The 13,955-nt window shown below is 34.3% G+C and overlaps 2 protein-coding genes across 4 annotated transcripts; both read right to left on the bottom strand.

Moving 5' to 3' along the window:
- Positions 1–4,878: 4,878 nt before the first annotated feature.
- Positions 4,879–11,135, bottom strand: LOC122290056 (BTB/POZ domain-containing protein POB1-like). 2 transcript variants are annotated; one of them, XM_043097573.1, is made up of 6 exons: positions 10,719–11,135; positions 8,248–8,400; positions 7,006–7,142; positions 6,854–6,917; positions 6,298–6,577; positions 4,879–6,008 (listed from the first exon to the last, which is right to left on the bottom strand). In XM_043097573.1, the coding sequence occupies exons 1-6, from the start codon at positions 10,978–10,980 to the stop codon at positions 5,195–5,197; spliced, it is 1,710 nt and encodes a 569-aa protein (XP_042953507.1). In that variant the 5' UTR covers positions 10,981–11,135; the 3' UTR covers positions 4,879–5,194. The 2 variants fall into 2 exon arrangements, with proteins under 2 accessions (XP_042953507.1, XP_042953509.1); XM_043097575.1 differs by having other exon boundaries at positions 7,006–7,127; positions 10,719–11,134.
- Positions 11,136–12,488: 1,353 nt separating this feature from the next.
- On the bottom strand, positions 12,489–13,755 carry LOC122290182. Of its 2 annotated transcripts, none has more exons than XR_006236320.1 (2): positions 12,939–13,755; positions 12,489–12,839 (listed from the first exon to the last, which is right to left on the bottom strand). XR_006236320.1 is itself a non-coding variant. In XM_043097757.1 (2 exons), exons 1-2 carry the CDS (start codon positions 13,345–13,347, stop codon positions 12,639–12,641), a joined length of 375 nt encoding a protein of 124 aa, XP_042953691.1. In that variant the 5' UTR covers positions 13,348–13,755; the 3' UTR covers positions 12,489–12,638. The 2 variants fall into 2 exon arrangements, 1 of the variants encoding a protein (XP_042953691.1); XM_043097757.1 differs by having other exon boundaries at positions 13,174–13,755.
- Between the last annotated feature and the right edge of the window lie 200 nt (positions 13,756–13,955).

Raw genomic sequence — 13,955 nt, 5'->3', positions numbered from 1 at the left:
GATTTCCTCTACTGGTCTATGCATGTTAAACTAGAGATTTCTGTTATGACATTTATTCCAAGTTAATGAAATTCTTGCAGCTCTCTTATAATCTATTTCATAAGAAATTCCATAAAAATGGTTTTACAATCAAATGTACCACATTAAAAATAGTTTTACAATTTAACTTACCACATTAAACCAAGTGAATTTATAAATTTATTTTTTGTGTGATTTATTTGTAGTGAAAACAATTATCTTTCATAATTAATCAATGCAATACCAGTATGTTATTATATTACAAATAAATTTAAATTTTATAAAATAGCCTTTTATTTACTATAAACTTATAAAATAATAGTAAAGAGTTTTAAGTTTATATATTTATTTATGGGGAATGCTAGATACAGTTATGTATTGTTCAAGCACAGCACACTCCTTTTAAAAAAGAATAGAGTCCACTATTAAAATTTTAATTTTTTTATATAGATATCATACTTACTCTTTTTTTTTAAAAAAAAAAAAACAACGCTTACGCACTTTATAACTACAAATATAATTTATATTCATTTATTCCAAAGTAATAATTTTGATCATTTATCAACAAGGTGGTAGCTAGTCTAATTGGTAAAGGTCAAGAAATCGTTCTTCCCTCCTTTACCTGAAGTCATAGGTACTCTAAAACGGTTTGTCTTAATAAAACTTATGAATGAAAGTCAAGAAGGTATAATTTGCATGCTAGCACCTTGGTGAAGTTGCGGTGATGAGCTATTCTACCTGGCATCAATAGTTATGACTCAAACCGAACATATGATAGAGAGTGTGGGCTTTTATAATAACGCTTAGAAAAAAAAGCTAGACACTAGCTGCCCCTAATTTGTGAGAAAAAATAATATATATATATATATATATATATATATATATATATATATATATATATATATATATATATATTTATCAGAGCTACATTTTGTTAACGTTATTCTTGGCCTATTAAAGATCGGGACAGAACTGGCCAATGGTATGGTCCCTTCCATTTTTTTTAGTTTCCCTGATTCACTCTTCTTTACTTATTACACATGGGAATGTATGTGTTTCTTGTCTTGATTTCCATTTTCTCGTGTTTAATCCAATGGCATTTCACAGAGTATACAAAATTAATTCAATTAGTCAGATTGTTTTCCTAAAAATAATTTCCAAGCCCTTACAATTTTTTAAAGAATATCGGTTTGCTACTAATGGCTGAAATAATTGAGTCAATTGATTTTTAATAATCGGATCAACAATTGTTAAACTTCGTGCAATTATTCATTTTGATCTAGCCAGCTGGAGTAGGCATGTATGGAAGGAAGGATATTAGTCGTGCTAGATAAAGCCTATCCTAAAATTTCAAATAGCTAGGTTTGCTCAATAATGACAATATCAATATATAAAAAACTACATAGATTTTTTAAAGAACTATATATATATATATATATATATATATTACATTAGCAAGATATCAGAATATATGTGTATAATATATATATATATATATAAATTTTCAGTAAAGGTAGTTAAAATTTTATTTTGAAGCAAAAATATTTTAGTCATAAATTTTTTTTATAAAAATAAATTAAGGAGCAATGATAACGCCGCAATGAATGACCCAAGTCATATAGCGTATATTCTAAAAGAACTAATCAATGATATAAATAATGGAACTCTATTGGAATATTATAAATAAAAAAAAACTTCTCACTTCCAAACAATATGGGATCAAGTAATACTATACATCATACTCTCGTCTCATTTTCTTTCCATTATATAAGATATGACATTTATTACTATTATATGATAAAGATCATCTAATAATGGGATTATCCAATGGCAATAAATGTATTACATCTTACATAATTTGATAAAAATAAAATGATTGTGCTGTATATAAAATTTTTCTATGAGATCTTATATACCACGTACCCTAATTATCACTTATCAAATTGAGGTATCACAAATATTGTATCTATAAAAAGCAAAAAATGATAAATAAATAAAAGCAGTAGGGATAATATGATGTTAATACTTCTTGCATAAGTAATATTTTGTCCCTTTCCTTTCAAAAATAGATATTCGTAATCTGTTTATCATTGAGGAAGCAATATGCTTATTAATGTACAGAATACAGATGCTATTCGAAGCAATTAATCTGCCTTTCATGACATGACTAAAAATATTATTATCCATGAAATTAGTTACCATTTGTTGGGATGCCCTTAATGCTAATTACATTTCATTGGCTGAATTAATATTGGTATCGTACATCATTTCAATTCCTCATGCCGGAGACGAGTAATATAAAGCCAAACCCTATGATTCATTACACTTGGTACGTACTTTCTCATTGTTTAAGCATTAAGCAGAATTTTTAGTTTCGAACCATTCAGCCTTTATAGAGTAGGGAAATACTCTTAACGGCAAATGGAATATTAAATAAAAACAATCCTGCAATCTGATGTGATTTGATGTGGTTCGTTAGATTATAAAGTTACTCTTATTATAAAATAGATCTAAAGGATCAGACGAAATCACATTAATTTGTAAGATTATTTTTGTGTAATATCTTTATGGATGTAATAGTACTTGATTACTCTAATAGACCTAATGTATTATATGAATATATGTCGGTTTGTGAATTTATTTTATGAAATTTCTTTATAATTATAATGTATATTCTTCACGAAAAAAATGAAAAAACTATTTAGACTTGGGAACATTAGCATTGGCTTCATCAAAAGTCAATGAATCTTTAAATTTTGATGAATTTACTTAAAATGAGTCTGCATTAGATTCAGCAAATGGGTCTTTAAGAAGATTTGAGTTAGAGTATTGGTTGCTCTTCCTTCAAATTTGAAGGTCTACTATTCTACATTCAAACTAATATTTTATTTTAATTTTAATAAGCAATGGTTTTATTTTATTTTATTCTAAATTAGTTGCGAATCAATTGTTTAAATACTAAATTAAATTATTAATATACATATGGTTAGTATAATTACAAAACATGAAAAAAATTAAAAATATTATTATTAAAAAATAATATTATATTATTATTTTAATGAATCTAATAGCTAATCCAATATAGAATTATAGATAGGAAGGTTTTGGATTTATAAAAAATTTATACTTTTCATCAAATTTTTAAGATAATTTGATGAATCTAATACTAGTGCTCTTAGATAAATAAAGAAGCAATTATAAAGGAGAGATTCACCTTAAAAAAAAAAAGTGATAAATTACCATTGTCTAAGACTGTTAATATATATGAAACTTGTACTTTGGTCGGGAGAAGTATCGCGAATATAGTCCTTTTTTTTCTTTTGCTCTTCCTCTTTTGTGCTTCTTTTTTTTCTCTTTTGTTTCTCTTCTTTGATGTCAAATCAGAATCAAGAGTTTAATAATTGGATGAATTATTCGCACTAAAGTTTGCTTTAGTAGTTAATTAGATGGTGATTTGAAGTGATTGTGTCTCTCTTTCTTAAGGATTTAACAGATCATTATAAGGAGGGGGAAAAAGATGCTCTTGAAAATATTTCCTGAATACACATGATCATGTTCCTCCCAAAGGGAACAGCAGATCTGGTTGTGAGCAAAAATTACAGTTTCTTTCTCCCCAATATGAGAATGGATCTTTAAACAGTATAATGACATGGTTACACATTGACAAACAGCCCCAGAAAAACACACCATGATTGGGTTTGTTGACTAGTTTTGCTATTTACAAGTCCATAGTGTAAATAAAGAAATTGTATTTGCGAGTCATTGCAGAGGACATATGTTCTATATCGTTGTTATATATAATATGATTTGAATCATAATATAAATTTAAAAATTTGAATTTTATAAATCAAATTGTACTATATCAATAATGTGAGTGGTGTATCCTCCGCTCCAGCTTAGGCATGCCGGAACATTTGTTTCTTTGATGGAACTGTTACTAAATTATAATAAGGTACAGGCTTAGGCATGCCCTATATATGCAGTTATGTTGCTGCAGGTTGCAGATATAAGTGACATAAAAGGATGTCAAGTTATGCACCCCATCCCATTAGGTACAGCTTGACTTTAAATTCAGAGTAATATTTTCTTTTTCCATCCATAACACTAACTAGAAACTCAACATGTTGTAATAAGGTTATACGCGTCGTGATTTACACGCAGAACGGAAGTATTGCAGTAACAACAAAATTTCACAAAATGGTCGAGGCAAAAACAATCAAACTTTTCCAGTTTGTTTCAGGAAATATATTTGAATTTTTCATTTCATCTCCAATTTCGTTTCTTTTCCATGCCAATCTAACATCTATTCAGCATAAAAGGATGTTAATCTGAATAATAAAACCAAAATAGAATTATCTTGAGACCCCTTTTCAATTTTTTATTTTTAGTGCAGATAGCATTTTTTAAAGAAGAAAAGGCTGACTATATATGTAGCATGGCAGCATCCAAATCCATTTTGTTAGAAACCAATTAGTCGTACTGTTGTAGAAGATAACCATAACAAAATATAGCCTCCATTTTGGTCAAATCTTTATTATTTTTTGTACAAAAAACTTCCCTTAGATGAAAGTTTCCTTCTCAGAAAACATAAAAAAGTCATGCTAGCACCCGCCCAAATCAGGATAGTCATGCCCAAACTGCTGGGACAGGGCACAGCCTTGCCCTAGTCATTTTATGTTAGAAAAGGCAAAAATCAACAAATACCAAGTTTGGAAATTGGTTAAAGAATATTTATAGAGAGAATACATAGTGAAAATGGAAATTACATGCACACTGACAATGGCACATGATTGGAATTCTCAACTCTCAAGTGAACATATCCAGACAAGTCATTGCAAAGAGAACTAACTTTCTTGGAGCTACGTGCAACGTACTAAATACTGTTATATTTTCATCGTTAACAGCTTTGAAAAGTTTGGACAATCATTACTTACAAAGGTGAAGTCTCAAAAGTAATTAGTTCGATAAAAATAGCCCAAACAAGACCTTATAAACTTTACAAACAGTATAAAAGGGCGCATATTCGTTCAATACTTCGAAAAAAACCAAGCGCCCTCACCACATTACTATTTGTGAACAAACATTAGTTACCCAACTATTACACAGCCTCTTTAGACAAAATGTCGCTAGGCGGGCCCAGAGAGAGAGGGGAGAGAGAATGAGACCTGAATAGGGCTTATTGCCTGATGGTGAGCTCAGCCCTTAGATGAAGGATACCATTGATGAAATAGAGGCTGTCATCAGCCATGAATGCTGTCCATGTTATTCCAAACAGATTGCGATATCCAACAGCCTTCCCTCCAGTGAAAGTATAATTTCCTTTGTACTTGCTTGCATACTCCTCAGATGGCTTACACCTTGCCGAAAAATCATAGTCAACGGCAAAACTGACTGGTCCCTTCTCTTGCATCCCCAAGAATAGCCCAAAGCACGGTAATGAGCTTTGTTGGTCAATGTGGCAGTGGGCTGACAAGAAAAACCCCTGCCCACCGAGGTGAAAAGCCTGTGAGTAAAGCCGACCGGCTGGAAACAGATGTGCACACTCCTCCCGCTTCAGGTCCAGGTAAACAATACACTGCTGACGAGGTAGTTCAAATTCGACCACCTTGACAGGGCGATATTTGTATGCCCGCTCCACGTATCGCCTACAGCTGGCACTGGCCTCCTCTGCAGCAAGAAAACGCTGCCGGTATGGTGCCTCAGCCTTGAAAAAGAGAGCCTCACGCACAACCTTTGATACCAGGTCAGGATCAAAGTCATTGCAGGTTAAAACCTTCCTTAGCTTTCGGCAGGTCATGTATGGAAAACGGACAAGGCAACCAAGTCGTGAGCCAAGGATCTCTCTTCGGTCCTCAAGTTTTGGGTAGTTTTTACGAGCCCATTTCAGCACAAAGTCATAAACAATATCCTCTGAAGGCACCTGGAGATCATCACTGGACAATACTGCCTCAACACCGGCTAGGGGCAAGTTCAATACCTCATCATGAGACCTGGAAAATGATGCAAAACATTAGTTAGGTTTAGTAACTGTGGCCCTCGTGTCACTATAACTGAAATTGGAATATTATATTGGTAATCTAGAAAAAAGGCAGGCACCAGTTCACAAGATCGATCAACTATCCTAATTCTTGACAAAATCAGTAAAGAGAGGAAAAGAAAATATCACATCCAAAGAATAATAGGCTCAAACAAAATTCTACCATATGAACATGATAACCAAGGAGGAGCTCCATAAATTAAGCAAAGCAAGAAAGAAGAAAGTACAGAGGACAGACTCACTTAGTTATGTCCTTATAGTGCACAGCAAGAAACCGTTTTGCTGCATCAGTCAACGGCTGGACTGCATCAGCCATTAAAACACTAGAAGGAAGATCTAAATATAGCAATGCTGATTCGCGAGTCATTGGCAAGTTCCCCAATAACCTGCTACAATATCTCATACATGACACAACCTCATATTTATCGGCAGCTGTCAGCACATCCAACAAAGCAGCAGATGTAGTTGTTGATAATGTATTACTGTACATAAAATTAAGAAGGTCCGTGAGGGCTGCTTCTTCTGCTCCAGTGACATAATAAGAAAGAAACAGTAATTAATTAATAGTTGTCTTGTAAGACAGAAAAGCCAATGCATAGATGCACACGTGCACAAAAAAGGATTAGAAGTGGGAATGGTTTATAGTGGTAATACTTAAACCAAAAACGGGAACAACAAAAATGCGACTTAGAAAACCTGACCATTTACAAAGGAGATTGAAAGTTCATAATTTAATACGAGAATAGACCAAAATAAGAATTAAGTGGACAATAAAAGCTAATGAAGGCTGGTAATTACCAGATGCATGGATCTGTAGAGTTACATGTCGCTGCTCTGACTCTCTCATGCCATTTGAAAACAACTACAGAGGCATGCAATCAATAAGTGAACAAAAATATCCAAGGAACAATGGCAAACAAAGGCAGCATAACCAGATAAAGAGCCCTCACCTTATAAAAATATGGACTCTTTGCGGCTAAAATTGGAGAGCTTATGTGTAATGTTTTGACTCTCAGAACTGTCGAGCAGTCCATGCTCAATGATGAATCATTACTAGGTCCAGCTTCATCATCTACAAAGGATCTAACTGAGTGAAAACCAAATGACTATCAATTACTATCAATAAAATTATATACTACCATCATATACATGCATATACGTAAATTTACATGCCAAGCATGCAAGCAGCTGTAACACCCCCTTCCCGTTAAGGATAGGATTGTAACAACCAAGAAAGGCCCAAGCCATATATGGGCCTATACTCCAAAATGACCAGTCAATGTTACAATTTGAGTCCATTGGAATCATTATAAAGGGCTTGAAAATCTCCCTCCCAAGTAATGTGGGATCCCATTCGCCATCTTTCTAAACACCATACAAGGTTTCACATGAAATAATAGGGGTTAGGCTCCAATTTATAAGAAAATGTGGGTTTTTCTTGAGCTACATCAAGGCTGACTAAAAAAAGGGAATGAACTCCTTATAGGACTTGGTTTCCTAATGCATTATACATAAAAGTTCCAAAAATCTCTAGTAAAATCTGACAGCAAGTTCTAAAAAAAAGGTAGGCCTAAATTCTAGGATCCACGGCTAAAAAACAGGGCTGGCGGAAGAATAAAAATCCTACTGCTAACAGGATTTTATTTTACTTTATCATGGACTTCTAAAAGACCCCTAAGTTCTAACCCTTCTAAAAAAAGCTGGCAGCATGTTTTTGGGAAAAGGTGTCTTAAACTAAGGGTTTCATCTCTAGAAGCTAGGGCTGCCAAATCAGCCAAATAGTATTCCTTTTCAATAAAATTATTAGTTCTTTTTTACTATTCCTATTATGAGATGGCTTGGCCTTGTCACTACTTAATTCTAGGTCCAAACTACTTTTCTGACATATTTATAGCTCATAAAATAAACAATTCAAAAATTATAAAACACACGCACAAAAATTAACAAAATTCTCGGATTCACTTAAAAAACCATGAGTGTGACAGCAGATAAAAAGTAGTAGATAAAGCAATGCTTCATATTCTTTTATGTAAGGGTGAAAAGATCATTTCTATATAAATAGAAAGCCACAGAAAGAACACTGATTTTGTAATTTGCAAAATAATCATAATCAATTCTCCATATAACAACAATAGGAGGCCTTCAAGAATTTAAATAAAGCAAATCATAATAAAAGGGAATAAAAGACGTACCATGTTGATTCAAATTAATATCAACACCTAAAGGCACTTCCTCAATCATTGCCACAGCTTCCTCATCTTGATTTCCATAGCCCAAACTATCCACTGTTTCTAGCACGTTACAGTTTAAAATCTGCTCCTCATGTTGCACAAAGATATCCAACACTACAGTCAAAATAGAAAATATATTTCAAATAAGTATAGCTGTTGATATTCACCAGGGATCTAAACCTGCATTATCAGTGCGGCAGTTGAAAAGATGATACAAAGACAAGCCAACGTAAGGGCAAGAAGCATTAGAAGAAGCAATATCGAAAGAAATGGTATTAAGGGATATATGAATACATGTGAAATTAATTTTTTTAATACGTCTGTCCAATCTACCAACATGCGTTCTATCTCTATTCCCCATTCCAATAAGTGTGGTGACTAGGATTGAAAAATTGCATCGTGATTTCCTTTGGAATGCTATGGGGGGATGAATTCAAATTCCACCTGGTCAAGTGGGATAAGATATGCACTCCAATTTCTTCTGGTGGGTCAGGAATTATAAATATGAGGATCTTTAGTAGGACTTTACTTAGGAAATGGTTGTGGAGATACATTATGGATCCGGAAACTCTATGGAAGTCGGTGATAGACCTTAAATATGTAGCTGTTTTTTTTTTTTTTTTTTTTTGGGGGGGGGGGGGGGGGGGGGGGGGGGGGGGGGGGGTGTTGGAGCACTAGAGAGGTGAGTGGGGCTTATGGAGTGGGACTTTGGAAGCATAATAGACGAGGATGGGGGGTTTTTACTTGTCACGCTAGACTTATGTTGGGAGATGGTACTAGAATTAAATTCTGGAGTGACCTATGGTGTGGGGATAACGCCCTTAAGCATTTATTCCCTTCCGTTTTCAGGATTGCTTGTGAAAAAGAAGCTTTAGTGGCTGATGTTATGGTGCTATATGGGGATCAAGTCCAATGGAAAGTGAACTTTACTAGGGCTGCCCAAGATTGGGAAATTGGTAGCTTTGAGGATTTTTTTCGTCTTCTATAATCCATGAGACTGAACATTCAAGGAGTTGATATGTTGTGGTGGATACCAACAGGTAAAGGCATGTTCTCGGTTCGTTCTTTTTATAAGTCTCTCACACAATCACAAGACAATCAATTCCCATAGAAGAAGATTTGACAAAATAAGGCGTCTCCTAAAGCCGCATGTTTTGTTTGGTCAGCTTCCTTAGGTAAGATTTTGACAATGGACAGCTTATGGAAACGGGGCTTGATCATAGTAGACAGGTGATGCATGGGTAAGAAAAGTGGTGAGAGTATGGATCATCTTCTACTCCATTGCGAGGTTGCTAGAGAGCTATGGGATGATGTGTTCTGCAAGTTAGAGCTAGCTTGGGTCATGCATGCCACAGTGGTTGAGTTTGGCCAGCTGGACAAATTTAAGAGGAGCCTCCCAAATCATAGCTGTGTGGAAAATGGTGCCTATTTGCATCTTGTGGTGCCTATGGAAGGAGCGAAATGACTAGATGTTTGAGACAAAGAACGCTCTATAGAGGAACTTAGATCACTTTTTGTTAGAACATTATTTTTTATGGGCCATAGCTGTAGATTTTAAAGGTCTTGGCATTCATGACTTTCTAGTTTCATTTTATTCTTCCTAGATAAGTGTTAACTCGTGTATACCTTCTTGTGTACTTGGGCTAAGCCTATTATTTTATCAAAAAAGAAATATTTTTTTTAATAGGTAAACAAATTTTGTTGATACTCAAAAATAGGTGTAGCCCAAGTATATGGGACTACTATATGTGACCTAATTCATCCATATTAAAGTTAGAATCCCATTAGACATGATTTCTAGCACACGATCATGGTTTACAGCAGATATATCATTTGCACAATGGATTCACTCAAAAGAAAGGATCAAAGCTTGATACGGACACAGGCCAAGAGAACTAGACCAAAATTACCTCTACCACTATTTTCCAGACTCCAAAATGAGTTTCACCCAATGAGAAGGGTACAAAATGAATCGAGCATAATTGGCTTTTTGGAATTGAAAACTGCAGGAAGGGTTGAATAACTTCCTTACAAGGTATATTATGCAGTTGCCACTATTGTCGGGGCAGTAAAGTGATCCAGCCACAATAAAATAGAAGTCTCTTGTGGAACTATCACCATCAAAATATCAAAACTTAATCTTTCTTCTATCACCCCTAAAGACCTCAAACAAAAATTGAAAATTCATCTAAAAGCCTAACAGAAACCCACACAAAACCCCCAAATTTCATGTCAGGTACCAAGAGGTGGGTGTATTATGAGTACCTATTTCCATCAATGATTCGAACCCAAAACAACAGAAAAAGGAAAATAACAAAAGTTTCCTTCTAAATCCTTTATTTCTAGGTAGCCAAATAGACCCCAATTGCACGAACGATCAATTTACAACCAATAACACGAAAAGGAAAGACATTGAAGAAAGATTCTCTTACTAGTCTCATTCTTAATCTCCTCCCTCCGTCTCTTCCTATTGCGGGCCCAATCAGCGACGCTGATGCAACCCTCGCCGTCCGATTTTATCTCGGGAAAATCAGGGATTATCTCAATCCTCAGGACCCGATCGGAGAAATTCTTGTCGTTGAAGGCGAACGCGAAGTCCGAGTCTGACCCAGACCCAGTGGCAAGCCCACCCGGAGGGAAGTCCGACTCCATGGTCGAACAGGGATCAAATAGGTCCGTATTCGAGTCCCTCATGCCCGAACCCTAGAAAGCCTTCGATCTGCAAGTACCGAAAGAAAGAAACTTTGCTTGATGTGTGAGAGGAATATAACAGACTTTCAAACTTCCCTTATCCTTTGGACGTTGGAAAGAAGAATTAACAGGTAACTATTTCTCAGTAATTAAGTAGTCATGGATGTAGAATTAAGCGTCCTTGAAAATATATATATTTTGTATTTTAACATAAGAAAAATAGAAATTAATAATTCATTTCAAAAAAGCACTTCAATGCTATTTTCCGAAAATACTATTTAAATTTAAAATAATAAACAAAAGGTGAATAATGCAGTGTTGGATAGACTGAGAACCGGAAAGAAAAAATGGTGAAGCAATCCTTGAATTAAAAATTTAGGTCGAAGAAAATGTTAGATATTAAAATAATATAAAATATATTTGTAATTATGAATTGTGTAATCGTCACGTAATTATTTTAAAAAAATGAATAAAATATAAAATTCATATAAAAATTAATTTTTTAATAATAAATCTTACTCTTTTTTAAAACGATTAGGTAACATTTACGTATTTTACAATTATAGGTGGAATTACTCTTAAAATAATAAATTTTTCATGTTTTACATTTTTAAAAGATTCTGATTTTCCTTGAAAGCAAAACAAAAGCAAAATGGAAGATCTATATTCAGAGAAGAGAAATGATATTTGCAGTCGTGGTTATGCAAACGGCATGCAGTCGCTTTAAAAAAATGAATTAATATAGAACCCACATGAAAAAAAACAAACTTTTTAATCATGGACTTCACTCTTTTTCAAAGCGATTGCGTGGCGTTTGCAATTCCACAACTGTATGTAGCATTCCTCCTCTAAGAAATGCTACACGTACACCATTTTTTGTCATCATAATTTCACCATTATCTAATATGCAATAATTGATCAAAAAATCATTTATTGTTTATGATTCAATTATTGAATGTCATATTAAAATTTTATGTGTAATTATTTTTATGTATTTTTTATATATTTTATTAATATAATTGACCGTATCATATTATATAAAAATAATATAGCCCATCACATTAATAAAATATATAAAAAAATACATAAAAGGGAATATATATATATATATATATAACAGAATTGATGACACATTCATGAGGCCGATGGAAATTGAAGGACGATGGATAGGATTTTTCATGGTTAGATCAGCAGTGGTAGTTTTGAAGCACAGCCAGTTGCCTTCATCTGATAACAAAATGTTGTAGATGGCATATTTAGAGCAGGAGAACTACTAATTGTCTCGAATGAATATCTCGAATTTTTATTTTTATTTTTTTTACTTAATTATTAAAGAAATGTTTTTAAATAAAAAGAGTAATACTACATACAGTCATTTTTATATATTCTCTGTGCACTCCACTGATATGATTGGTTGGATTAATTTTTTTTTAATACACAACCAATCATATTACTGGAGTACACAAAGAAATCCGCAAAAATGACTCGTATAATTTTTCCATTCGGTAAAATGCCTCAAACAAACTTTCCTTCTCACAAAGTCGCTTCTCGATTTCGACTCTTCTCGTACAGCAGATTTACAGAATTTATAGACTATTACCAGTCTGTATTACAGACACAAACCAGTTACAAAGAATCCACCATGATTTCTCACAATATTCTCACAAAGTCCCAACTGCACGAAGCTTTTCTTCTTCCCACGTTCCTCCCTCGAAGCTCTCCCTCTTTCCATGGCAGGTCTGCCTCTGCCTATCCCTCCCTTCGTCTTCTCCACGAAAGCACATGCGATTCCTTTTCTGTGCTGTGAAGCTTTTCTTGCAAGCTTCCATTTGCCGCATGCTCGAATACCATGGCCCCTTGTTCTGAAATCATGGAGATCGAATCTAAGAAATAGAAATCTATCGACCTTCAAACAAAGTAATTAAGAACAAACCAAATCAGTAGACACGAACGTAACTCACCTCTGTCATCATAGTAACCAATTCAATAAACTTGACGAGGTTTTCATGGCAAAGACAAAGGACGGAGAGCGAAGAAATCGGGAGCAGTGGGGAGGATGGAGAGAGAGAAGGAGAAGACGAAGACGAGGGAGGCAGAGGAGGCCATTACCACCAACATCTTTTAAGCATTAGATTCCTTATGCATTTTCGAATTCCCATCCAAGTCTAGAAATTTTAGCAACTCATGATTACCTACCTTAAAATAAGGAACTGTAAGTTTGAGGAAATCAAGGTTGGGTTGGAAATCGGCGTCGAAAATGGCAACAAACTCATAGTCTTTGACATAGCTACAATTCATTGCGAACTTGAGATTACCAGCCTTGCATCCATCTCTAATGACCCGATAATGTGGGCACCCTCTTGCTGCCATTTTTGAACCTCCTCCTTGATCATCAATTGCTTTGTTGGGTCATCTGAATCATCAAGAATTTGTATCAGCAGCTTCGATGTCGGCCACTCTAAATTACACACTGCAGCAATCGATTGCTGTTATACTAGCTATATGTAAATAATTGTTTTAAATATTTCTGAACAGCAAGGATTAGAAAAGCCCAAGGGAGTTGCCCACAAACTCTGCAACTGGAATTCGAAATGCGGGGAGGAAGGAGGAAAAAATAAAATGGAATTGCCCACAGATTTAAGGTTACGATATGGAGAGGAAGAGAGGAAAAAATAAAATGGAGAGGAAGAGGGAGAGGTCCAACTGAGATGGAGATGGAGGAAGGGAGGGAGAGGGAGGGAGAAATGAAATTTTGATGTAGAGAGAGGGGGGAAACGAAATGGAGAGGGAGGGGAACTGAGAAAGAGGGAAATGAAAAAAAAAACTATTTTAAATAATATTGTGATTTTTTTATTTTTTAAAATGTTTATAATAATTAAAAGAATGCATTAAAAAAAAGAAAAGAAAAAAAAAATTGTTTGGAACACATTTTCAAGTAAATTGTTCGGTATCTGTAATATGACTGTAAGATGAGTTGG

This window comes from Carya illinoinensis, chromosome 12 (genome assembly GCF_018687715.1).
Source record: "Carya illinoinensis cultivar Pawnee chromosome 12, C.illinoinensisPawnee_v1, whole genome shotgun sequence".
Taxonomy (NCBI): Eukaryota; Viridiplantae; Streptophyta; class Magnoliopsida; order Fagales; family Juglandaceae; genus Carya; species Carya illinoinensis.
The sequence above is the reverse complement of the archived record's forward strand: the minus strand, read 5'-3'. Positions and strand labels throughout refer to the sequence as shown.